The 27459-nt window shown below is 38.5% G+C and overlaps 3 protein-coding genes and 1 pseudogene across 3 annotated transcripts; 1 reads left to right on the forward strand and 3 right to left on the reverse strand.

The window, feature by feature from the left end:
• Window positions 1-84: 84 nt before the first annotated feature.
• limd1b (LIM domains containing 1b) lies at window positions 85-4771 on the reverse strand. The gene is made up of 7 exons (XM_034125033.1): window positions 4683-4771; window positions 1732-1833; window positions 1482-1549; window positions 1294-1356; window positions 650-780; window positions 430-481; window positions 85-313 (listed from the first exon to the last, which is right to left on the reverse strand). Exons 1-7 carry the CDS (start codon window positions 4684-4686, stop codon window positions 230-232), a joined length of 504 nt encoding a protein of 167 aa, XP_033980924.1. The 5' UTR covers window positions 4687-4771; the 3' UTR covers window positions 85-229.
• Window positions 4755-17523, forward strand: cdcp1b (CUB domain containing protein 1b). The gene is made up of 13 exons (XM_034125032.1): window positions 4755-4972; window positions 6710-6934; window positions 7503-7844; window positions 8916-9128; window positions 9600-9941; window positions 10587-10802; window positions 11261-11617; window positions 12534-12893; window positions 14030-14227; window positions 14448-14804; window positions 15273-15629; window positions 15727-15808; window positions 16334-17523. Exons 1-13 carry the CDS (start codon window positions 4909-4911, stop codon window positions 16839-16841), a joined length of 3621 nt encoding a protein of 1206 aa, XP_033980923.1. The 5' UTR covers window positions 4755-4908; the 3' UTR covers window positions 16842-17523.
• Window positions 17524-18825: 1302 nt separating this feature from the next.
• On the reverse strand, window positions 18826-20352 carry LOC117478409 (annotated as a pseudogene).
• A 1335-nt stretch (window positions 20353-21687) lies between these two features.
• exosc7 (exosome component 7) lies at window positions 21688-26942 on the reverse strand. The gene is made up of 8 exons (XM_034124904.1): window positions 26834-26942; window positions 24719-24820; window positions 24403-24497; window positions 23234-23399; window positions 22607-22677; window positions 22339-22462; window positions 22092-22247; window positions 21688-21989 (listed from the first exon to the last, which is right to left on the reverse strand). Exons 1-8 carry the CDS (start codon window positions 26888-26890, stop codon window positions 21885-21887), a joined length of 876 nt encoding a protein of 291 aa, XP_033980795.1. The 5' UTR covers window positions 26891-26942; the 3' UTR covers window positions 21688-21884.
• Window positions 26943-27459: the final 517 nt, after the last annotated feature.

The following is a 27459-nucleotide window of genomic DNA, read 5'->3' on the forward strand; positions in this document are numbered from 1 at the left end:
AACATTACTTATCTGCTGTTTTCACACTGACTACAACTCTAACAAGAAACAAAGAACACAAAACAAAACTCAAGACTTTTGCTCAAAATTGGAGTGACTTTATTGCATACAGGAAATTGTTCAAAATGCTACACATTCATTAGCTTAAATGTTATATTCTTAGTTTTACATTTACAAAACAAATATGTCAGAAAAACACAGACAGGTGTATGTCAACCTGCACCAGTCTTCAAATGAGGTTAACTTCCCCCCTGTAGCACTCCGGGTGGTAATTTCTGTCAAATGATACCACTCGTATAGACTCCTGAGACCCCTGAAACAATACAAAAAGAAGGGGAATTTGTTGAAGTGTCATGGTGATATCAGTTAAATGTTTTGCCTTTAACACCTGTAGTGTCTCCTCTTATTTTAACAATGCATTCAGCTCACCTCGGTTGGCAGTATCGGCTCTCTGCATGCAGCACACAGAGGAGCTTTGACCCTGAAACCATAAAGAAGTCTCAGTAAAAGGTCACAGAAACTCAGAAGTGAAGACACTCTGGGTGTGAATCATCTGTTGTCTGTCTGGCACGGTTTGGTTTCCTCTTTTTGTCTGGAGTGTGAATGTAAGGGCTTGGCCCATTGTTGTTGTTCTGTGTAAGAAACTCACTTGTGGTAGTCGCTGACACAGTACACTCTGCTCTCTGCGTCCACAGTGAACTGCTGCCCCTCCAGGCTCTGTCTGCAGACCACACAGCAAAAGCAGGACGGGTGGTAGGACTTCCCACGAGCCTGCAAGACCTGACAATGCAAAACAAGCTTTTAACACAACGTGAGAGCTGGTGGAAAGTTGTAAAGTGCCTTTTCTCAAATACTGTAGACCTACTTATGTACAATTATAAAGTTATTGTACTTTTACTCTGCCACAATTCAAAGTCGAAAAATGCACTTTTAACTACAATACATTTATTTTATAACTTATATTGCTTTGCATATTCAGAATATTATTGAAAAAATATTTTTAACATATACAACTGGAAAAAGATACGACTGTATTTATCCCGAACACTAAATAGAATGACAACACATATTAATGCATCAAATATTCTAATTCAGTTACAATAAATTGAAACTCTAAAATAGTTTTTGTGTTAATATGTTTGTACTTTTACTTTAGTTACATTCTGAATGCTGGAATTTATGTTACACTATGGTATTGACACTTTCATTTAAGAGATCTGATAACTTGTTCCACCACCAATGAGATCATGCACCGCATATAGTATAAAACACAGTAAAGTAATGCATACTCACCATGTCCATTAATAAAACCCCACAGCTGTTACACACTTCTGAGGATGGATGAACCCCTGGGTACTACATTAGATAACAAAACTTTATATGGTTAATTGCCAATATTTCTCTGAAAAATCTAGGTCGATCATGTTTGTGTCATATTTTACTCTGTATCAAGGTAAGCTCTAAATAAAGGATGTTCTTACCATAAAATCTTTCACACAGTAAATTCTTCCTGACACTGTATAAAACGGCTTTCCTGTGAGCTTTTCACCTGAACATGAAACAAAGGACAAAACACAAGGTGACCTATTTGCATAATGGAACATTTGATAACATACTAAAAGATTAAAAAGTCATTTTTTGATTAAAAAAAACCCCACTTAAATTCACGTTCACGAGCAGGTTTAAGTAATTTAAAATGCAAAACATCACCCTCACATCAAGATGACTCACTACAAACGCAGCAGGTGAAACAAGTGTCATGGAATAAATGTCCCATCGCACGACAGGCTCTCCCTTCACCGTACACCGCTTTCCTGCAGCCTGTACAGCTTCCTGAACACACAACAAAGAAAAAACACAAACAAACTGGTTACTGGGAACCCTACAGAAGAGTATAGGTGCCAAGCAATTCAAGAATTAACAAATGTGTAGAATAAAGTCAAGAAGTTGTGAATAGAGTTCTAATGCCAAAAACTAGGCAGAAACTTTAGTATAAGTGCAAGGCTTAGGAAAACAAATAAACCAGAGCAAGGACTTGACATTTTCAGTATAAAATTGAAATGATCAAATCAATTTGAAATATCAGGCTTAAAGTTGACATTTTGAGAACCAAAAATAAATATATCAAGAACATTTCCAGAATGTTAATTTCTTACCAAAGTAAAGACTGGAACTAAAACTTGGGTCCATCCTCTAGAGTATTTCTCCAGTTGTCTCTGCCTGCTGGAGGCTACGTTACAACTGTCTGGAGTCTAATTTTATGTGCTGGGCAGACAGCTGTAAGTGGAGCTGCTATCTGGGATCATGGGTGTTGCATTCGGTGCTTTTGCTCTGAGACTTCCTCTGACTTCTCCATGGTGGCTGAGTGGGTGGCAACAGGCAAGACCAACTAGTACCTTTTTGCACAATTTAGAGATACATCATCTTTATTTATAAATTATGTCATTGGATAATATTTATTGATATTGTGTGTATCACTTTCTGGCATATTTTATCATTTAATATTCTGCTGGCTAGTTTCCCCCCTAGGGTTCAGTTTAATGTATATCTATAATATTACATCATAATCTATTTGTAGATAATGTTTTGTGTTATGAATCTGAATGTTCAAATTCATTATCAGATAAATGTTCTGAAGTAATAGAATGGAGAAGCAAATACCTAAGTAGAAGTACCTAAACATTCTACAGAACTTGAAAAATCTATTAGTTATTTTCCACCACACACCCAAGATGTATTCAGATCCCTGAAGTAAGTTAAATGATTGTCAAAGTACTGTAATTCAAATATTGCGTATCTCCTGTTTTCAGTATCAAAAGGCCCTTTTTCTTTGAGTGTTACAATAAATATTTTGAATGCATTAATTGAAAAGCAGCTTTCTCTGTTGAAACTGATAGAGATGGAGCTTGGTTTAATGACTTGATGCACAGGTAGTTTTGTGCACTGGTTTTCAATCCTCTAGGAGGTCAGAGGTCAAGCAAGGCAAATGTAATTGTGTGGATAGTAAAACATAATGTTAATTAGGAATACAGGTTTAGATTACATAAGACATGCAACTCTAGACCAAAAGTATTCCACGTGTGGGCCGTCTGACATGTAGGTTTCCACATCAGTATTTTTACAGTGTGCCAATGGGTGTGGGCATACTACCCCGAGCGATGAGTCTCTATGTATTACTGTAAACTCAACAATCTGTATATCCATGAGGAACATTTTGAACAGGAGCCCTGAAACCTCTTCAGCCTTTCTATACACTTTCAGACATTAAAACTTGATGCTGCTCATATATCTTGTGTTACTGCCCTCATGTGGACTGTTCAGGCATTTTATATCCTATGACCTAGAACCAGGCCCGCCCAAATAACAGTTAAAAACAAATGCTGTTATTTGAGCCAAGATATCAGAACTAAATGTAGCTAAACAATTTAGTTGCCTGAATTTAGTTTGAATTGAATGACTCTAAACATTACTTTTCTCATAGTTTTTCCTCACATTGTCTTGGAATTTATCTGTATATCATCAACAATAAACAAGTATTCATAACACTATTTGACACATTGTGCAACCTATTATTTCCGTACACTGCATCAATAGCACATTGTCAATGATCTTATCTGATAAACTTTAGCCATGAAACTCCCTACAGCACATGTTTGGCTCTCCTGGGTCTGCTACAGTAACAGTGGAGGGGAAGTGTGTGGCAGCTGCTGATTCCTCACTGAAGTCTCTTGTTCAGACCCACTGAAGCTGTTTAAGTTCACCACACCGCCCACTCTGCACTCTGTCAGACTGGTTTAACAAAAAGCTTGGAGTCGTTTTTGTTTGAGTGTAAACGTGTGTGATTGGATTGACATGTCCTTACACAAAACACAAAGAGTGAGCGCTTTCTTTCTTTCCTTTTTACCATTTTTACTCCTTCCTCTGTAGGCTATGTTGAGTAATTTAAGTTAGGGGTTTAAAGGGGAACGAATGATAATGTTGAAAAAATGGCTTCAGGGGGGGAAACAGATACTGAGGATCAGTTTCAGACATGTCACATTCAAACGTATTTAATGATAAATAGGTTAAGCTTAGAAAACTGTACCACAAATGTGTGTTTGCAAGACGTGGTCTTGCCCTCAGGTAGCTGTTTGTTTCTGTGCAGGAATGTCTGCGTCATGATAAGGCATGTGGAGGCAGGAGGAAAGCCTCTGTGACATGGGAGTATTATTCACAGCATAGACATACTATCTGACATCAAGCATACACACTAAATGACATTTTCATTATCATTTCACTATGGGAAAAAAATGCAACTGACTAGACAAAACCTGACTTTTAAATGTAAACACATTACTCATTCAAACTGTCACCACACGTATGACATCATTCTAATTAAGTCCTGTTGTTTATTCATATACTACTATCAGATTAGAGGTATTAGATGTAGTACTATTGATTTTGGGTAATTCAAACATCCTCTATTTTGAGCTCTAGTTTCCACACCCCTGCTCTGCCTTCAGATTTTGGGGAAACACCGCACCATGCCAACTATCCCTGGCATGTTTGGCTCTTTATAAATAGGGCATCCATTGTGCCACACAGTGAAGGGAGTCATATTAGGACCCAGAAGTCTTAACCGTGTTTTGCAGCTCTGCAGTGTCTCGGCTCAAGGGTACAACGGCAGTGCAGATCCTCCTCACCCATCAAGTTTGGGCAGGTAACCGTAACGTGCCTGAGGTCCACGCCCTCCTGCGCACAGGTAATGCAGAGCAGGAAGTGGCTGTCAACGCCGTCGCTGTTGCTGCTACATGAATGATAATGCAACCGTGTATTTAGGAGAGAAACAGCACCTTATATATTATCTTTTTTTTTTTTTTTAACTTCTCTATCTTTATAAACAACCGGAAAATCCAATTTTCAGTGAACATGTGGCTTTGTGCGACCTGCGCGCTCCTGGGACTTTTGTTTTTCACGGTCTTCGACTCATCAGGTGGGATAATAAACTGTCTTAGCAAGAAACATAATGTTCTTATGGTGTTTTGTGAAGCTTTGTTTGTCAATGCTCTCACTTTTCCTTTTTAAAGAAACTGCTAAAACAAACATTGTGTCTTAATTTCAAGTTTGTGTGAATTGGGTCAAACATACAAATGAGTTGAGTGCATGCTGTCTATTGTGGGGAAACGCACTCAGGCGAAACCTCAAGCAAAGAAGTAGTCATGGAAAGCACTCTGGCTAAAGCCAGCCGTTTTAAAAGCTCAATAAATTAAAAGATAATAGCAGACATTACGTTAGCTTTATGTATAATGTACTGGCTTGACAGTGGAGATGAGAGGCTACAGCACAAACACAGTCTGTGTGTGGTTTCTGGACCTCCATTTTCAAAAGGTTTATGAGACATTTATGGAACTTCCTGGGGGCATGACATCATCATGGCTTCATCAATGATTGACCTGCAATCTGCTGCTGAGCTATCAATCTGGCAGGCGTTTTATCATTGTTTTTGCTAGATTTAAACTCAGTGCTTTCCCCTCGCTAATTCATATTTTGGGGAAAATGTCATAAGCACAATGGGGGATTTGTTCTCTTTTATAGTTGTTGTGCAAATGATCAGATGAACTTCCTTTCTCCCTCTAAATATGACTATTTGAACCCTGTGACTCCCTTGACCCAACCAATGTTTACTGTCACAAGAAACAGTACTGCACTGTTGCTCTGTGGTGCTTTCAAGTCCTTGCAAGTTCAAATGGTAAATTATTTGCTTCTTTTTATATGTGTGCTAACTGCACTATGCTTTAAAAACAGTAAGTGTTTGCCAGTGAAACTACAGCTGCTATATAGCTTTACAGCTGCTGGTGTATCACATTTAGATGGAACTAACGGTGTCAAGTCTGTAAAAGGCAATTTTCCTAAAGGGAGAAGTTTGCATTTCCCACCTTTTTAGAGTCAAATATTACAAAACAGCAGTAACTGTTTAAAACTGGTCCACCTCGAGTTCCTCTCTTTACCCAGCACTTTGGTGACTCACATTTAATGTGAAGTCAATACATTTGATTTGGTCTGGCACTACACACCATGGGGATAGGTGTGCCTGATACCACTCTGTTTGTTCAAGTGTTTGTGTGTGCAAGTTTTGACCTTTTATAGCCTAAATACTGCTGAGGGGTTGAATTTATATTAAATAATTTTCAGGAGTGCTGCTCAAAAAGGGATCAGCCCTCAGCCGATTCATATGATCAACACTCCTACTCAAGAACCTTAAACCAAAGAATGTTTTATATTTATGTCTTTATCAAACATGCTAAACAGTTATAACTACATTTCATGATAATCCCTCCAATGGTTGTTGAGATATATCAGTCTGGACCAAAGCAGTCAACGAACTGGCTTCCATACTAAGCTAGCTAGCTTAGCCAAGAATTACCTTAATGACTTAATGATTAATTTGTTGCCAAAATAGTTGCAGATTCATTTTGTTGATCCACTAATCAATTTATCAACTTAATGTTTCCATGTTATCCATGTTTTTTATGACATGGAACAATGATGCTTATGTTTGTGCAACATCCAAAGACTCAAGTCCAAATGAGGTTATCTTCCTTAGCACACTATCCAACATCTGACGTCGTATTGAAACCTAATCCAATCATAGATCACATCTTTAGATTACGATGACAGTAAATAACATTTTCATGGAATTTGCATAACCCTCTGTGCTCTGTTCCCTCAGAATGCTTACAGACGGCGGTCCGACCTGACAAAGGCTCAACAGTGACGGTGTCCACTGAGCTGTCGCTGGATCAATGTGCTGTGTGTACAGTCAGTGGGGTGAACGACACACAGACATCCTGCCACTCCTCTCTGGCTCTGGTACCTGAGGAGGAGGTCAAACTGCTGCTCAACTGCTCCCAGCCCCTCGAACAGGGTTACACTGTGACGATCGCCAGTATCATTGGTGAGTTTTCTGGAGTTGCTCTTGTTCAGGGACTTAAAGGACAAAGTATAGTTTTACTCTGAAAACTCCTTTTTAAGTCATGGATAGATTTTGAAATGAGAAACCCCTGATGAAGAGTTGTGCAGTTGTGGCTGTTATCAGGTGGGATAATTTCACTTTTCAAGGGTCAACCTTCTCAACAGCTACCTTGAGTTAAAGGACCTGAAAACCGGCATTAGCTTCCTCCAACCCTAACATCATGGTGACTTTTGATACATCGTACATTCTTGGGATAATACAATTCCTATGACATAAATGTGTTTAATACACATCAAAATATAATTGATACACATGAACTACACATTCACCAGAGATGACATTTCTAAAGCTAGAAAGGCAATTTATTTTAGAAGCCGTTTTTACATCCGAACAATCAATAAATTAAATGCTCCGACAACAAACGAAAAAGAGGGGATTTTTCGTTTGGATACTTTCAAAGTCTAGTTTACTCTGCTGGATTCTCAAAAGTTGCCTTTCCCAACTTTAAACCAATCTGTGCCTCCTTTTCCTGCCTTTATTTATATTCCAGAGTGCACCAAGGACGCCTGCTCCCCTACAACAGTACAACCTCAACCCTCCATCCTCACAGAGTTCAGCAGGACCTTCACCTGGGAGTTAAAGGCTCCTGAGAAGACGGTTGTGGGTCTGGACATCCTTGGAGACGGGCTGATGGAGACGGCACAGCCATGCTCTAATGGATTTCAGTTTTCGGTGACAACATCCAAAACAAACACCAACGGCCAGACTGAGTATTGTCAAGGAGGTTCTGTGACTCGTTTGGACCTGCTCAATGCAGCTGTTGTGTCTCTGCAAGTTAAACCACAGGCTAAGGTCGACTCTGTGGGGTTCCAGGCCTCCGCTGGACCGCTAAGTAAGAACAAATGTCTTAATACAAAGTCTGTAGTAACATTTATTTAGAGCTGCATATCTCAAGTTCCTTTACTTATGGCTGATCATCTAATTCCTTAAGTTAAGTGTTCGTAAAGCTATGTTATTTAGTATTTTGAAATCGTATAGTATTGTTGATTGAAATGCTTTTAATAAAGTTAGTAACACAGTTAGTAATGTGTATATTGTAACACAATATACACATTACACAGATAACAAATAGCATGCTGCTAAATGTTAGTTAGCATAACTGGATATTTCCCTCTCATTCTGAATTGCGTGAACATTTTCTATAACTTTAAAACATATTTCTCAATCTATTCAGGTTTAAATAAAGCAAAGTCATATATCTACATTTACAAATGATTTACAGTGAATTTTAATTCCAGGTTTAATCATTTTTCCTTTGAAATCTAATGCTACATCAATATTTGTTCCATTGATCATACACTACAGATATGGCAACACATTGACTAAAATATAGAAGAGTTAAAGAAGGGTTTGACATTTTTGGATACAGCCTGCTACATTTATTTGCTTTAGAGGAGAAGATTAATACTACTCTCTATTTAGCGCTACTGCCAGCAGGTTAATTTAGCTTAGCTCTAAAGACGGTAACCAAGGGGAAGCAATTTATATCTTGTTTGTTTAATCTGCACAAAACAAATAAATAGGATTAAACAATTGTGATACTGAGTGAGTTATAGAGAAGTGTTGGTAGGCTCTTGTAATTACCTCTGGACCAATCAATGCTAACGTTTTGCCCCTGTGTTCTAGACTGTGTGCTAAGATAATTAATCTGGTAAAGACTTTTTGTAAAACAGTGGTTTCAATCGCCTCATCTTACTTTGGCCTATTTCCCTTAATGTTTAACTTTCCATTAGGTTTTAATATGTGCAACATGAATTTACTTTGTTTAAAATGTGCGAGTTGCTACAAAGATTTGAGGAAGGAAAACACTCAAATTTGTGATGGATTTACAAATTGCTATTGTTACTGGTCTGTAACCTTGTGTAACCTGGTCTCTGTATCACTCTTCTTTTTACCCCTGTAGAGGGCCGAACAATGGTTATAACTGTGGATTCAAGCACGACAGTGGTGCTCAGCCGGGACGAGGAGCCAGAATGTGAAGTGTGCTCTGTCGGAGGCGCCACTCCTGACTGTAGCCCCTCAGAGAAGACCCTGACAAACGTGGAAAAACTCTCGCTGGAGTTCGGCTGCCTGAAACCTCAGGATGTGTACAGCGTGAAGACGAAGAAGATAATAGGTGAGAACGGTTGAGGCTACGACGTGCCAACATTTACTCTAATAACCACCAGAATCTTAGGATTTGTGATATTACACTTTGAAATGAGGTTGAAACTTCAAAATACAGAAACTAAGAAAGATATGTAAAGATGAATAAAATATTTAATTATTTATGTCACAATCACTGACTATTTATTTAATTATTTATTTTTGTATTTATTTTATTTATTTAACAGGGACAGTGCACATATATTAACATTTCTGTAAATGTGCCAGAGAGATAATATTTTTCAACTGTAGTCCCTGGACAGATTTTATATATATTTCAGCATTTAAAAAAAAAAAAGTATTATTCATCATTTACATGTACCGTATATATATAAGCTTGTTTCTTTAACATGCAGGCTAGACTCTCTGCTCTGTATCCAATAAATATAGAAATACCTGTTTAACTATATTGCATTTAAAATGTATTACTTCTATTCCTCAGAGTGCACCCAGATCTCCTGCACTCCTGCTGCAGGAGAAGTTGAACCTGACCCCTTCAAGGATTTCAAAAGATCCCTCACATGGGACATTACTGTACCAGAGAGGACTGTTTTAACTCTGGACTTCCCTGGTGGATTGAAGGAGATATCTGCAGCCGAAACTTGCGAAGATAGCCACCAATACTCAGTGAGCACGACTAAGAGTGACGGAAATACCCAAACTACGAGATACTGTAAGAGCGGGACGGTCGCTAGTCTGGATCTGCTTGGAGCTACAACTGTGACTGTGGAAGTTCCCAAAGACGTTGAACTGGGCCCATTCAATGTCAAAGCAGCACCAAGAGGCAAGTATTCCCTCAGTCTGTGGCATGATAAAGAACAATATGTTGTTAACAGAAATTAAATACAAATATCATAAAATATACATATAAACAGATGCTATTTCCTTTTAAATAACACAAATATTTTTGTGTGGGCACAGTTTGGTAACTAAAGCTTTAATGTATTGCATATCCTAGTTTTTGTTTTGGGGTTTTATTTCATAGGGAAGCTTCTCTTAGATACCAGGAAAAAAAAGAAGTGTAAATGTGAGCAGGGTATTGTAATTCATTTTTGTTGGTGGAAATACAGGCAGAGAACAATTGTACTGTATCTAACATGTTTCCCAATACTGTTTAAAAAATACGGAAGACAAAATGGAGGAAAACAATACAGTTAAATATACAATGCACACTCCTTCACAATAACAATTAAAGCACACAAATACAAACAACAACCACCCTGTATAAGGCTTGGTTTATTTCACTTGGTACTAAACCATAAAGACAAATCAGTTTGATGCTAGTTTGTAAAGTAATTGAGGATCTAATCTGTAGTATAGTACAGAGAACATTTACAAGACAATTCATCCTAAATGGGAACAGGAATGTGTGAACCACATTTTATGGGACATTTTCTGTGATCTTGGTATTAATTCTGCTTTTCTTTAGGTAGCAGAATGATGTCCGTTGTGCCCGATCCCAACACCATCATCACCATCAGCAGGGTGACCACAGAGCCAGACTGCAGTGTGTGTAAGAACAAGGGGCCCAAACAGGAATGCAAACCAAGTGTCCTTACACTCGGAGAACCTGGCGACACCACAGTAGAGTTCACCTGCCCTCAACCTCAGGATTTCTTCACTGTGGAGATCAACAGAGAAATTGGTATGAATGTAGAAATGTTTTAATACTTTTCAAAGTATATTTCCGAGCAACGAGGAAGCAAAAAATAAGGGTAATCAAGCAAACATGTAGGTCAAAGTATAGCGAACCATTTTGCTATCACGTTCACTTTCAATGTAGAAAATGGCAACCTTAATTCCTGTTAGGTCTCTTCACATTTCACTTAATCAACATCCAACTTAAGTCAGTTTGATTCACTTTCTTTAATTATTGAAATGTTGTTTGTCTTTATAGAAGTTTGACAATAAAAATCCATTCAGTTTTGAACTATGTTTTGCTCTATTCGAGACACTTTCACATGGCATAGTATATTATTGTAGATTATATGTTTTAATAATCTCCTTCACTCAATGATAAGTTACTTGTTTGCATGTATTAAGAAACAGTTATCTGGTCGGGACAATACTTACTCCCTTATATTCTCTTTCCTACGAATCCAGACTGCACAGAGGCCGCTTGTTCTGGAAACATCGTTCAGGCCGAATCCTCTCTGTTCCCCGACTTCAACCGGACCTTTACCTGGGATCTGAAAGTTGTCGCCACTAAGGCCTTCCAACTGGACTTCCCCGAACCGGGAATGCGACAGATTCCCAACGAGGAGACCTGCCCAGATGAGCACACATACTCTCTCGTCACATATCTGCGCAAGGGGCCAGCAACCATTGGTACCTTCTGCAAAGGAGGAACTGTGACGACCGTCCTGGCTCGCTATAAGGGCCGCATGTCTCTGCAGGTGCCTGGAGACAGGAAGCTGGATCCCATTGACTTCAAACTCAATGTTGGACCTGAGACCAGCAGTAAGTTAGAAGATTTCTTGGTTGGATGATATTTCTGTACCCTGCCAAATGTTTGGTCCATCCCACCCCACATGGAAGACATCACTTCATATCAATCATCATCCATCATGTTACAAGACATCCAGTCTTCATTCTGTTTTGCACAAGCAGCAAGTTGGCACCAAAAAACACAAAACTTAAATGTAGTTTTAAGTAATGTAGACTTCTACAAATGTTACCAAAATCTCTTTTGAATTTTATCACAGAAAATAAGAAACTAAATATTAAATGTTTTTATGTTTTGTGTCCTTATTGGGACTTCAGACGCAGCACACAATGAGCACAGTCAGAAGAATTCAGAGCAATTATAATAATATTAATAAGAAAAATACAAATAATATCTTATTTTATAAATCCTTATCAAAACAAAGCCAAAAGTGCTTACATGAAGAAAAGAAAACGAAGAAAAGGTACAGCAATAGCAAAATAAGAACTGAAAAACATACAATTTTTAAAAAAGGAAAAATTCTTAAAACATAAATAAAAACTAGAGTCTGGTGAAATCAGGGTAGGGAGTGTACTAAGAAGTATGTTTCAAGGTTAGTTTTAAAAGAATCCACTGATACAGCCTGCCTTTTATCCTTGGAGTAACTTACTTACTTAGCTTGACATAATTAATGTAAATTAAAAAGAAAGTAAACTGCAACAGTTTTTATTGACAAAAACTTTATTATAATTTAAAAGTTTTATTTGACTAAGATAGAAGTCTAAAATACCAAGCTTTTTTTTCAGTCAAATAAAGCATGACAAGAAAGAAATTGACTAAATATAATAAAAACTTTTCACACAGGACTTAGACTAAATAAAGAAATAGCTGACATAATAAACACCAAAGCCTTTTTTTTTTTAACACTATTCTCTCCTTTTTTCTCTCTAGTGGTGGCCATAGTGAAGGTCAACCTACCGCGAGGTGCGTCGGAGACAAACTTCATCTCTGCTAACTATCCGCGGGACTTCCCTGATGAACAGCAGATGCAGTGGGACTTCACGGTGCCCGGCATGCACAACTACACCATGCATATCACTGATCACACAGCTCCAGAGTGCCTCAATAATGAAGTGGAGGTGGTGTACCAGAAAGAGGGCAAGAAGGGGACCAAAGTGAGTCTGACGGATCCTCAGCCGCAACACCAGCAGGGCAACTTCAACATGGTGCTGAAGAACTGTGAAACCAACCAGACGCTGGAGGGACTCAGCCTGAACTACAGGGTGTCTGTGATGAGGAGTGGACATCCAGGTAGAGTGTTTAAACTTCCAACCCTCTGAGAGTTATTTAACTCAGAGAAACGTGATGAGAAGTGTGCTTGTGTCTTACACACAGGCAAGGAAAGGATATTATATGTATATAATAGATATACTGTAATGTTCCGGCAACTTTTATTGGTAAATGCAGTGGCTGCTTGAGAAACAGGTAAATGCAGCAGACAGAATATCTGTTTCATGCAGATGGTTAGAATGAATGAATATAAATGTATGTAGTAGAAAAACTACAACACCAAAATGCATATAGTCAAATACATGTACTTTTAAGTGATAAAACAAACTAATATAATCTTCTAAAATAATATAACACAATGCATACTTTTATATTATATGTACTTTTACTTTTAACACTTAAAGGGGACCTATCATGCAAAATGCACTTTTGTACGTCTTTTATACATGAATATGTGTCCCCGGTGTTCCAGGGAACTCACCAAGTGTCAGAAAACACAACCATCTCTATTTTCCTTCCTACCCAAATCTCTAAAAAAGGGGCTGCAACGGATCTGATAAAAACTGATCCAGATTTGAACACTGTCCTGACGTCAGGACAGTTGCGCTACGGCTATTGGGCCAACTCCACCAATCAGGAGGAGACAGCCACGGCCATTGCCGTTCGAAAGCGCTGGAGACGCTGTAGTACATATGCCAGGCCAGTAGATGGTGCTGTTCTCACAGAATCAGCCCTTGCTAAAACAGATCTAAAAAATGGTCAAATTGAGCAAAATGAGGCATGGCTAAAATGCATGATCTGTTTGGTATTTTGAAAAAAAAAAAAGTATAAATATGCCTTATATAGGTATGGTCCTACACTATATTATTCAAATATAGCATGATAGGTTCACTTTAAGGTACATGTTTCTGATACTACTTTTGTACTTTTTACTTCATTAACTGTTTTAACGCGTGTTTTTTAGACTATGGTATTTCTACTTTAACTTTAGTCATGTTTGAGTACTTCTTTCTATTATGAATTGCATTTAAATACATCTAATATGTGCAGAACATGGACAACAATAAATCCCACCAAGTGTTGTTTTAACATGATTTTGTATCCAGTTCTGAGTTTTCCCAATAAAAGACTTCCTTTAAATATTGTCTTTCTTACAGTTCTGTGTGCAGTGGATCTTACCAAACACACAGGAGTGTCCCTGCAGATCGAGAAAGTGGGTTCTGATCCCTACTGTGAGATGAGCATTAACTCTAAGGTAGAAAAGAAGATAACCGTGGCTGCAGGCACTAAAGCCAGCCTCTCCTTCCTCGACTGTCCCAATGAAGATGTGCGCCTGACTGCCAGTACAGTTATTGGTAAGATGATTTTATTTTACATGTTTATGCTTTTTTTGTTTGTCTTGTAACTGTAGAAACCTTTTTTAAGTCATGTCTATCACAGTTTCCTTGTTAAAGAAATATTAAAGGTATAATGTTCATAATGGCATCTCTAAACACTCATGTTTGTATGAATATGCATGAAAACTGGAGACAGGCAGAAAAGTAATATCATTTTGTTTTTCTGTTTCAATAACAGAGTGCCAAAATGTGACTTCCTGCCCTACGACCCTCCTCACTGTACCCAAACTGGACTCCTGTCTACCGATGCCCCTCCACAGCTTCACCTGGCACCTGTCCGCCCCTCAGGACAGGACCGTGGAGCTGGAGTCGCCCACAGGAAGTCTCAGACAGTCGCTGCCCGGCCAGGAGTGTGATAAGTCTGTCTCCCTGCACGTGGCAGAGGGCGATGGGTTTCCTGTTGGAGATTTCTGTGCTCAAGGAATGATCCAGAAAGTCCAGGTGCAAGGCAATGTTTCTGTCACAGCCACGGGCCGGGACTTCAGCAAGACCGGGGGGCAGTTTCTCAATGTCAGCTACAGTCAGGATATCCCAGGTACATCATGAATACACTCTTTATATTTATTTATATATGGATTCATCTGCAGGTTATTTCTTCGGCCAATGGGTTAATGAGTTTTTGTTCTTATGTATCTTTCTTTACAACTACTGCACCTTTTTGATTAAATGTCTTATTGGACCAACAATCCAAAACCAGAGATATGTCATTTAATATCATATATATTAAAGGCAACAAATTGTTTATTTAAAAAAGCCTGAATCTGAGAATTTACCAAAATAATAAATTAATACAAATGAAAATAATTAGTTGCAGCCCTCTTAAAAGCTTTCTATCTGCACTCTTCTGACATTTGTAATGCTGCTATATGTTGTGATTGCCCAGTGTAATTAATAGAGCACATTCCTTTTACTTCAAAGTTCCACACAGGGGCACTATTGTTCCACAGATCCTGGTGAATACAGTCCTGACACTCAGCAATAATGCCATCTGTTTTTTTTTTAGAGAGCATCATTTACAGAGTCAGTCCAAAGGAGTTGTCTCCCACCCTGCTGGCCACCCCCAACTGGCCTCTGGGTATGAAGCCTATGTCCACCGTGGCCTGGATCATCACGGTACCGAGTGGGTACGAGGCACACGTGCACTTTGTCAACATCAGCCAGCCCAAATGCAAAGACAGGCACACCTCCATCAAGGTGAGGATGCTGGAGGCGGAGGAGGAGATGATGAGCCGCAGGGAGGACGAGCAGGCGGAGGACAAGCTGACCGTGCCGCAAAGTTTCTATCTCAACATGTCCAACTGTATACCTGAGGAAGGGGAATTTGCTGCACTGACCAAAATCGTTCTGCAGAAGAAATCCAGTAAGAAAGCAGGACACATTCAGGCCTTTTACAGAAATATTCCATTTTGCTAAAGTAAAGGATTTAATTTATTTATTGTTATTTTATTTTATTACAGATCTCTTGGCCATCCTCCTTGGGATAGCAGGAGCTCTTCTGTTGCTGCTCTTAGTGCTGGGTCTTTATTGCTTCATCACAAAGTGAGTACACCTGTAGCTTTGTTAACATCGGGGCGCTGTATTTTCCAAATGATTACATATAAAAGTAGCAAACTTACCATTTTAATACATCACAAACTGAAGAATAAAGACTTTTGAGTATTCTTGTAACTTTGGAAAGAAATACACCCCATATGGATACAGTACAGAGGAAGGTTTTGCACATATACAATTAACTATAGAACATTTCAATCACATTTGGTTTGTAGAAAAACCCAAAACTGGTTAAATCCTAGTTATAAAAGGAGTTAAATCCTAATTAAACTCTGTCAGTCAAAGATATATACACATACAGAAATGGAACAAAATAGAGAAATTATACATTTATTAATACCCCTCAAAAAAGCACTCTAAATGTTATTTATTTATGTATTTACTCATATTTTTGATTGCGTTCTTAGGTGTGTAGTGATATTTTTGTCTATATTCTGTAAGATTAGTCTGTAACCACCTACGTCTTTTGACTCGTTCTCATTGTTTATGGTCTGCATTTATCTTGTCAAACAGGAAAAAGAAACAGGACAAAATGAACATAGAGTCTTCCATCTACATGGGCAAAGGGAACATGTTCCGCCCTAGTGACAGGCACTTCACCAAAACTCGGTCTGATAACGAGTCCCACGTCTACGACTCCATAGACGAGTCGAGGGTGTACGGCCACCTGCTGGGCGACGTCAGCTACGCGGACAGCATGCAGGACCACTACAACGGGGTGCAGACGGACTCCTATAAGACATTCACCGGTCCCACTGATGCACAGCTGCCTGTCATCAACGAGCCGGACCACGAGCCTGAGATGGATCAGTTCAATTCGTTCCTGGACCCGTCCCAGTCCTTCCTCCCGCCCCGTCCACGTACTCCCATCAGCCGGCAGGACAGCATCGGCTTCGAGGACCGCAGGATGGTGGACAATGAACTGTACACATTCAAGAGCACAGGGGACATAACCACCTTCCGGCTGTCTGCTGTCGACATGGATTCACAGCCCCCCATTATATTAGAGGACTCCTTGTAGTGCGTCAGGACTGTAGCTGCCTGCCGGACCGCTGTTACTGAATCAGCCTGAGAGTGCCGAGTATCTTTAGACTGTACTGATGTGAACTCCGTGCCTCGATCACACTCAGGGAATCTGAGATCGATGAGCTTCTGAATGTGATGAATATCTCCTCTTTGTCCGCTATTTCTAAAGCCCTCTTCCTTAAAGGAAGTTAGGCATTTTGGGAGATACCTTTTAGATTTTTTGCAGAAATGTGAACAAGAAAATCGATTCAATTTTCAAGTCTGCCCAGTAAATATTACCTTACAAAGACACCTCTAAAGCTCTTAATGATTTATACGGATTCAACAAACAAGATATAATGTTATAATCCGTGGGCTTTAGAGGTGTTGGTAAGTGGGAGATATATAGATACAATTAAGATGTCATAGATAAAAGGGGTCAAAATTGAACTTCTCATCCAACTTTCAGTAAGTTAGTAAAGAATGAGAGACTATTCCTTTTAATGTTTGATTTGTTTAGTTGTATTAAATCTCTGCCTATGTGGCATGGATTCAGGAGCAGGGACAGTGTCAAATGTGCAAGTACCTCTGGTCCTTGTTTTATTAGTGTTTTTATATTGTTTACTTGACTTTTAAAGAGATTTTCTGTACCTGTAAATATAATGTAATTTTTTTTTGCAATAAATTCTAGAAGAATGGTCTGGTGTGGAAACTGTTTACTTAATGGCTGCCATTACACTTTTACTTTTTAAACTGAGACTGCCAGCTTTTGCATCTGGGTGTGGAAAACCATTTCAACCACAGGAACTCTAGCCATGAAAAACAGTGAAGTGAAGGAGGGAGTGTATTTTACTGGAAACAACAAATGAGGAGCCAGGATTACATAGTTGCACCACATTTATTGCAGCTGCAGTTGTTCAATTTAACAATGTCCACATTTCTTGTTGTCTTTGATTTGGAGTTTTTTGACTTATATTTTAGTTACATGTCATTCTGGGAGTTAAATGAGAGGATCAATCAATCTCTTATCATTTTAAACAAGAATGCAAACAAAGTATTCCCCCTACATCTTGAAATAAATGACAGTAGATGAATGGATTTGAATAGTTTATTGATGGTATTTTATCAGGTTACATCCAGCAACAAAAATGCAAACTCAAATAATCCCTTAAAGGAATGCCGTTAAAGATATTTTTTCTTCAATGTTAATGCGATAATATTTTCAATGACTTCATGTGAATCATGTCGTTATAATGGAAAATTGTTTAAAGCAGAGGTTCTCAACCAGTGATAATAATAAAAAGCTCTGAAAAAATAAAAAAATTAACCTAGTTTCTAACTTTGTGAACGGTGCCAGCACCTACACAGCTTTTATTGCAGGAGTAGTCATTCTGAATTATGAACATCAAAAATATATGTTGTGAAATGATAATACATCATCTCGTTTTTCTTAAGAGTAGGTGTTTTACATTCTTTTAAATGATTTAGTCCTTTGGAGGAGATTATGTCCCACAATATCTGGCTTACAATTTTTCCTGGTTTTATGGAAACCACAAGGAATGCTGCAAGTTATACATCACCAGATTGGTTTTGTCAAAAACAACAACCCTGTATGTCTTATGTGACTCCTAAATAAGCATGGCTGTCCTCTCCTAAAGTCCACTAACACTAGGATGTTGTCTATTAATCGACAGATCTGTAAGACTGAATTGCAAATACAAAAAGAACAACATCCATTTTTTCCCCCCAGAAATTTGCTAATATGTGAAAATGAAAAAATAACTCATAGAAGAAACACATTTTACTTAGGCCAAACGACCAATTAGGTGAATAATCATTTAATATGGCAGTCCTTTTTAAAATAATCTACTACTGATGCAAAAACCAGCTGAGAACCACTGGTTTAAACCTCCTTTAGGAACAGCAGGCGGAGTGTCATGGCAGCAAGAGTAGGTCTACTGAAAGCAGCTGCCTATAACCATAAGGTGAGGTTCATGCAATCAAACAATGTTGAACTGGCAGACAGAGGGCTTCTCCTCCCGACAATTCTCGTCAAACCACTTCCCGCGGGACGTCCCAGACAGGATGGCGCAGTTGTGGGACTGTGCGCCGTCCGGCTGAGGGGACCGGCAGTTGGACGTGTCCCAGTTTTTATATGTGATGCTGGAGCCGGTCTGGTACACCCAGCGGCCCTCGGTCACCATGTCGTTGAGGCCCAGCCAGACCTGCTCCTCTGGGCTGATGCTCTGGCAGATGTAGTCTGTGAGCTTGTCGTTGTCATCGCTGGAGGTGGGTGTACCGAGGACCCCCCCCCCCAGGGCGTTGCAGTCCTCACTGGCTGTGTGGTAGCTCTTTCTCACTGTCTCAGCCAAGAAACACTTGTTTGTTTGTTGTTGTTGATCTTCGCGCCTTTCAAACAGACTGAAGAAAAAACCCGAAGCATATAGTTAAATAAACTCAAACTGTCATCCAGGGTTATAACTTATTACGGTTTTTTTCAGTTGGATATTATACAGGTGTCCTTTAATATTATGAATAATAGTAATTATGTGATTCACTATTATGTCTTCAAAGACATTTTCTTTGCAGGAACAACTGGATATAATTCTGTGTCCTGAACAGCATTTTATTATACTTTCCAGATCTGAAGGCTACACATGTGTCCCATCTGAATTTATTTTTAGTTCACTCCAACCTGAGGACATATTTGGTGCCCTGAACAATAAAGCCTCTGTCATGCTCAATATATCAATAAATCTACACAGCAACCGCTTAAAATATGTTCATATTGTTATCCATTTACTAATGTAATACTAATGGCTGCTTCCCACTGCCACAGGTGATCATAAAGTAGGTTCAGCAGAATTGCAAGTCTAAAGCTGTAAGGAGTTTGCTGGTGAAAGGACTTAAGCGTGACTAACCTGCTTTAATCTGAACCATAATGTTTGGCACCTGTCACCTGGCCCCAAGGTTCCCATTGTAAATACATTTAAAGCATCTTTATTTAGGAATAAGCACCACAAAAGCACAAGTAAAGGGATGATGTTAACCTAACATGTCACAAAGGGTGAGAATCTTCAGTAAAGACAAATCTGTTATCTGCCTGCAGGGCTTGTTGTTCCTTCAGTAGGTTGAGCTCCTGGACAATATCATTGATCTGTTTCTGCAGCTCTTCAATGGCAGAATCCTTTGCTGTGTCTGATTCCACCAAAAACACAAGGACATTCATGTCAGGAGTTTCTTTCTTGTTTTGAGCACATGATTATAAATGAAACATGCCATTTTGAAATAATAAGTGATCTAAAACACATCACTATACAAATGCATATAGTGTTTCATTCCTCTGGCAGATTGTGCACTGATTGGGTTTTGGTCTAGATTCAGAGTACTTCCTTGTCCATTAAATGTACATATAAAGGAAATACCTTTCTTCACTGGCTTCTTCCTCGTTGAACTCTGCTCTCTGCTGAATGGAGCAGTTCACCAGCAGTAGTACTCCCAGCACCACACACTCCTTTGAACTCCATGATGAGACCTGTTAAATGAGGCTGCTCCAGTGGATGCTTAGAATGTATCCACCTCCTCTCTCTCTCTCTCCTCTTTCTCACACCCTCCTTCTCATACATAGAAAAATACTGATGTCCAAAACTGCCATTTGCAGGAATAACAAACTGACCCCAGGAGCATTAAAGGATGGCGTGCCTGCATCTCAGCTGGCTCCAAACCCTTCAAAAAGGAAAGCCAATACAAACCAGAACCATGCCTGGAAAGCAGGGGGAGGCTGGCAGACAGTGGAAAGACAGCTTTCATCAAAGTATATATAAAAGAAGTAAACAAATCCTGACTCATGTGCTGCATAAATGCTTAAAAATCTGGTTACAGTTTATTCCTTGGCTTTAAAGAGTAGTTCAAACCTGAAAAAAAGGAATACAACTTTGTTGGCCAAAAGATGTTTTGGAAGTCTTTAGGTATGGCCTCATTTGGAAAAAATCCTATTTCCTGGTGTCGTTGGCGGCAGTGAAGCACTGAAATAAAAAAGTCATTCATCATAACCAGCTCTCAATTAACTCTTTAGGGATCTTCAAGTTTATCCCTTATTTTAAAGGTCCCCTATTATACTGTTTTTCATCAATATATTATAGTTCTCAGATATTTACAAACATGTCTCTGAAGTGTTTGGCTCGAAATACCAAACAGATCATTGTAGCATCCCATAATCCCCTCTGTTTCAGCCCTGTTTCAAAAGTGCTGATTCTCTGTCTGTTACTTTAGATGAAAATAAGGAGCCACTCCCCACGCCCCTCTGAGAGATATTTGGTTAAAAAGAACACAATGGTGCTCTAGGAGGAGATTCAGGTGATGAGCTGGCAGGTGTTACCTTGGTTGGTGATTGGCTAATGGTTACACAAGCCAAAAAAATCGTTATGACATCATAAAGTGGGCAAAATCTGATAAGCTCATTTTCAGACAGGTTTTTATATAAATGGATGAGGACAAAAAGAGAGCAAATCTCTTTACACAGAGGGGACACATGTTTATGCATAAAAGACATGAAAAAGTGGATTTAGCATAATAGGTGACCTTTAAATGTTGTGTAACTTTATGAACTATTCTCTGTATACATGTTATATTGTCCAATCTGCTGCAGGAGCTCTTTCCATAGGAGTTTAGGACGTGTCTGCTCTCAGCCAGCACACACACCCCACAACAGTCTGAGTGGAAGTGATCCAGAATCACATCGGGTCCTTCTGGAAGACCGACACGTGGCGGGAACAAAAGGACATAGAGAGACTGGACTTTATTTTTGGAGTTAAGACTGTGATCTTTGTTTCATTACTAAACAAAACTGAACTTAGGCTTGATAGGAGGGAATAAGAGTTTATAAACTTTTTTGTGAAAAATATACTGTTCAGCCACTTACAACATAGTCCCTGTACAGGGATTAAAATCTTTAATACCATATAAAAAGGTATTATAATTCAAGTACAAAGAGGAAAGGCAGTAGAAATGAATTTTTATTAGAAAAATCTAAATACATGTACATAAAATGTAAATTATGTTAACCAAGGAAGCCAACTTTCTGTCGTGCTTTCCCCAAACTCTCCTCCTGCTGCAGCAGCTTCATGAGCGGAGCATGGAGGGCCTTCCCGACACGTTTACCTGCCTGCAGACAACACAACCTTTTAGAACATTTCTACCACACATCCTCATTCAAACATAAACATATTCAGAACCTGGAAGAGTCGAAGAGGAGGGCCACACTCACCTCTGTCATTTCAAAGATGCTCTCCGGATCCAGGCTGCCTCCGCCCACCTTCCTGGTGCAGGTGATCGTGCCCTTGCGTGTGACAGATATTATCAGGCTGGCCACAGAGCAGGCCTTCTCCTGCAGAGTCGCATCCACCACGTGCCTGTGGCCCACCTGCAGGAAAACAGCCAATGTCAAGGTCACTGTTTGTGTGATGATGGTCTTTAAAAATGCTTTTCTCCTGAGTATCAGCAGGGTAGCTCACCTTGCACAACGTCACGATGCAAGGAACGTTTTTTACATTGAGTCTCACGCAATCATAAGGGTCATCTGACAGCTCAATTTCCTTCCCTCCTTCCTCGTCGGCCGATATGTGCACTCTGGGAATTCTGTCAGTAAGGTAATCAGAAGATATATATGTTATATCACTTGACTGTATAAGAATTAGACGTACAACAGCTGTAAGACATCATATTATTTCGCAGTCTGATCAACAAAGACCCTAAAAAACAACAGGATAACATTTTTCTTACTTTGTGTTGAAGAGAGCAGCCTTGATGGCTACTGAGATGGCATCGTAAAGGTTTCCATCACACTGCAAAAGCTGTGGAAACATGCCAGTGTGAGATTTTATCTTAGATACGATCATGGGAACTAAATATACATTGACAAAATTAGCTGTTCCGAGGTCAATTATGCAAATGTGATTATTCCTCCACTGAAACAAGGAAAGAAGCGCTGCTGCTCTGCATGGTTTATCAAACAGTATTTGACATGCAAGAACTAGTTATCATTGTGTCATACAAATAGGAATTGGAAAAAAAGTAAAGCAAATATGATAAAAAAACGGAGGATTTCTAGATATGTTTTAGGACACATTAGTGGCTGCTCAATTATTAACATTGAGATTAAATGATTTTAGCAACAAAATGTTATTAAACTTTCACAAAAAAATAACAGAACATTGCTCTCACTTTCAAGCTAATTACCAAATATTTGCATCAAAATAAGATAAAAATGAATGGCATAGGAGGATTTCTGATGTGAAGAATGATAAAAGAGAGCTAGAGAGAGGCACACCTGGCCATTAGCCGAGCTATGGGGGCTTAATGCTGAATTGCCATGTGGGATACTGAAAGACCTTATCAGACGCTACTCACCAGAACGTCCACATAGAGGACCCAGCAGTGCTCTCCTGCGCTGATACACAGGCTCTTCAGGTCCACACTGTGTTTGTTGTTGAAGACTTTGTAGAGAGTGTTACTCAGCTCCGTGCCTAGCTCCTCGCCTCCTCTGCCCTCAAACTCAGGGGTTGCATTGGCTGAGCTAGAGATGGGGAGACAAGAAACATGAGCTAACAGAATATCTCTAAGTCCAATAAGATTTATTCTAACTTGAGAAGGTGGAAACCTGCTGACCCACTAGCTTTCTGCACACATTTTGTTATAAATATGATCATATTTTCCTTACTAATGTGTTTTTTGTCTTGGGATGTGTTGGAGATGCATGAACATATGTTACAACACCACCCCCTGGTGGAAGGATTTGCATTAAAAAATAGTCCCAAAAACTGTTTGCATATTACAAAGAAGAAATGTGTCTCTTTATCCATTCCTGTTGGTAAATCAAATCAACGATTATTGATTTAGCCCAATATCACAAAACACGTTTGTCTCAGTGGGCTTTACAGATTAACAAGTGTAAATTACAAGAAGAAAAAAAAACAATCATGATAGACCATGAAATACAATTAAGGACAGTAAAAACAATACAATAAAATATCATAAAATGTAGGACTCGGGAGGACAAACACAGGGACATTTAAAACCGGCTCTAGCTGAGTTTATTAAAAAGGAAAGTCTTAAACAAGCTCTTAAAATGTTGGACATTGTCTGCTTCCCTAATAAAAAGAGAATGTCGGTTCCAAAGCAAGGTAGCTTGGTAATGCAAAGCTTCGACTCCTGATCTGGTTTTCCGGATCAGATAAAATGTCTGTCTTTTTGGGACACTTTTTAGTGTTCATGCCATGGGGACACTACCTTTTTATTTATTTATTGTGGGCAGTAATAATATAGAGTGAACTATCAAATAAATATGGAGTGATTATATAGGCTTATTATAGAAAGTCACATTTCCATATGACTTTCCAGAAACATTATTATATCATTATATGTTATACTATGATATAAAATACTTTGATGCCTCCTAAAAGGTTGTAATTAGAATTGCTATAATAACTGATTGGTTTGGAGGCCAACACTTTAAAAGTAAACCTCATTCTAACAAGCCAAAGTCTTACTTCACTCATGACAACATGCACCAAACCTACCAGTCAACAAAGAATTCCACGTAGCCTTCATTTGGCACCATGGGCCTCGGTTTTCCAATGTCAGCTTTAACCCCGACTAGAACCGCTGTGTCCCCCTGAAAGACAAACAGAACATCAGAAAGTAGTAAAATAATCAACAAGTCTTGGGCAATTTGGATAATATCTCCTGGGTGAGACGCTCCTTCTCTCCAGCCAATCTAACCTGTTTTCTGGCCCATAGTTTGATGGTCTTTAATACAATTAGTTTCATTTTTGGGGTGACATTATGACCCCATTATTATTATTATTATTAATAATAAATATTATGAGACATTACCAGTGTGACTTTGGCTGATCCGTCTGTGTTAGACACCACATCAGTCTCGATTTCCATGTGTCTGTAGTCCTCACAGCCTCTTCCGTCCACTCGCAAGTCATCCTGAATAAAATAATGCACATTATTGTATATGGGGCATTCTACCAAATTAGTACAAAGTGCGCCCCACAACAAGAAAAACTATTTAACAAAACAATTAAGTATTCAGACATAGATATTTACTAAGAATATCTTATGGTCTATTTAAACACAAGGCATTAAATTATATAGTGATAAGCGTAATATATACAAAAACATCATTTATAGGGTACTTTCTATTGGGAAGTAGCTCTCCCCAACCCGGACATCTAAATTTCAATTTCCAAAATCTGAAAATCGGCGTGTAACCTTAAGAATTGTCACTACCGAACACATATTATCTTCAATTAAGTAAACTTTTTCGGGGTATTATGCAAAGTATTAGGTTTTTATGTGTGTAAACCTCTTCAAAGACGTGTATGCTAGCCATGTACTTGCTAGCATTCTTTAGTTATGCTCAATTTTAGCTAGAATTGTCACTACTGAAATAGTCACTACCGAAACATATGGTTAAGTTTCGGTAATTGACATGATCGTTTCGGTAGTGACAAAATGGAATGGTAAGCAGGTAAATCCCATAGTTTTGAAATCAATGTGTTTTAAAGTCTGAAAATCAGTGTGTGTTACTTTAAAGGTCTCTTATTATACTATATTTAGGCATATATTATAGGTCTCAGATATATAAAAAACATGTCTATGAATTGTTTTGCTCAAAATACCAAACAGATCATGCATTCTAGCCTCATCCCCCTCTATTTCAGCCTGTTACTAAAGTGCTGATTCTGGGTCAGTAGCTTCAAACATTCACACTTCAACATAAGGCATGTTATGAGTTAAGATTAAGCAATACGTTTGAGGGAATATGATACAACCTTGAGAACAAAATACTGTGGTCACTAACGAAACACTGGATGTTTTGTAAAAAATTAAGTATATTGACTTATCAACTAAAATGATATGATACTGATTGGTTTAATGTATGTTCAATTCCAACAATCATCCACTCTGGAATCAATATGATCAGTATTATGCATTTTACAAAGAAAGTTTGCATTATGATTTTTATGAATTGTATAAATTGAACTTTGAAATTTGATTAAAAATGTAATTGCATTGATTTAATTCAGGGTACATGCAGGAATCCTTTTAAGACCTTTTTTAAGACCCTTTCCATACATTTTAAGACCTCATCGCCACTTTGAGTTGTAACCTGTTACTTTACTATATACAGTATTGATTGTCCTTCCTCCTTATCTTCCAACCATTTGGACGCAAACTTGCATTTCCCCATAACGATGTTGTTTAACAACCGGCGTAAACGGACCTTCGCGCGCTATCAAGCAGTGAGCGTGCATGTCCTGTTCAGATGACGTCCAATCCAACGGGATGCCATAAATAAAACTACACAGAATCACACTACACACCTACGCAATGATTACATTCAGGCAAACTGTAGAATACAACCTCTTTGGACAATGTATATACTTATTGAAAACAAGCTACAAAATGTAATACCTTGGAAAATGCCGTTTAATACTTTTTAATACTCTGTAATAGCCTTAATTTTCGCTAAATTGATTGATCAACTTTTAATACTTTTTAAGACCCCGCGGACACCCTGTAATTGAGAAAACCCTCAAAAAATATTTGTTAAAATACTATTTAGAGAAGGGAAGGTAAAACAATCTTAACAGGTTAATATAATACTTTTTTACTACAGTGTATTTACTATGTTTCGGTAGTGACCATTTTTGGTAGAGGAAGAACATTCCAATACAGTCTGAAAATACGATATAAAAATGTATGGTTATTTTTGCTATATATGTGTAATTTAGATACATACAAACATACAACATTTCAAAACATTTCCAACCTGACCAATTCGGTAGAATGGCCCATATACAGTCAATGGTCAATAGCTAGTGAGCTAATGCTACACAGTTCCTACCGCTGCAGAGCACATCACCCTCGTGACATGTGTCGATGTGTTGGGGTTAACAGGAGTTAAAGTCTGAAATATAGATGATACCAACTTACCCGTATTCCATGAAGGATATACACCTTTTCAGCCTCGCTAACTTGTACTGTTGCCATTATGTGAAAAACACGGCTAGCATGTGTGTGTGTGTCGGTCGCTCTTCTCCTACGTCATAAAGAGACGACGCAGTTCGAGTTTTTTTCTTCTTCTATGAACAACTGAACACAGTTGGGAACATAATAGATCTTGCAGAAAATAGTACATTCATAAACATTTAGTTTAATTCATACGTTATCAAACCAAATTAAATAACATATGTATTACATATGTAATAAGCATGTCTTGTGACACAAATCAAAACAATAAAAAAGTGTTGCCCATAAATGTGTATTTAAATGTAACTAGAGTTCAATTTTTTCAGTTGTGAAAAAAAAGATTTGAAATCATTTATAAATCATGCAAAGGAGTCACTTTTTTGTTTAGTATGACTAGCAGTATATTAGTTTATTTTACCTTTGGGGAAATAGCTATTCTAATAAATTCAGAATGAGCTTTATCCAAGATAGACAAAGTGTCCTTATCAGGCACCTGTACACTGATCAGTGGCAGATTAAAGTGGCCAGGGTCCCACACCAAATTATTGTTAAATATTTTTCATGGGCTGATGAAAAAAAATCTTTTTTTT

Source organism: Trematomus bernacchii, unplaced genomic scaffold, assembly GCF_902827165.1.
Source record: "Trematomus bernacchii unplaced genomic scaffold, fTreBer1.1, whole genome shotgun sequence".
In the NCBI taxonomy this organism is placed as follows: domain Eukaryota; kingdom Metazoa; phylum Chordata; class Actinopteri; order Perciformes; family Nototheniidae; genus Trematomus; species Trematomus bernacchii.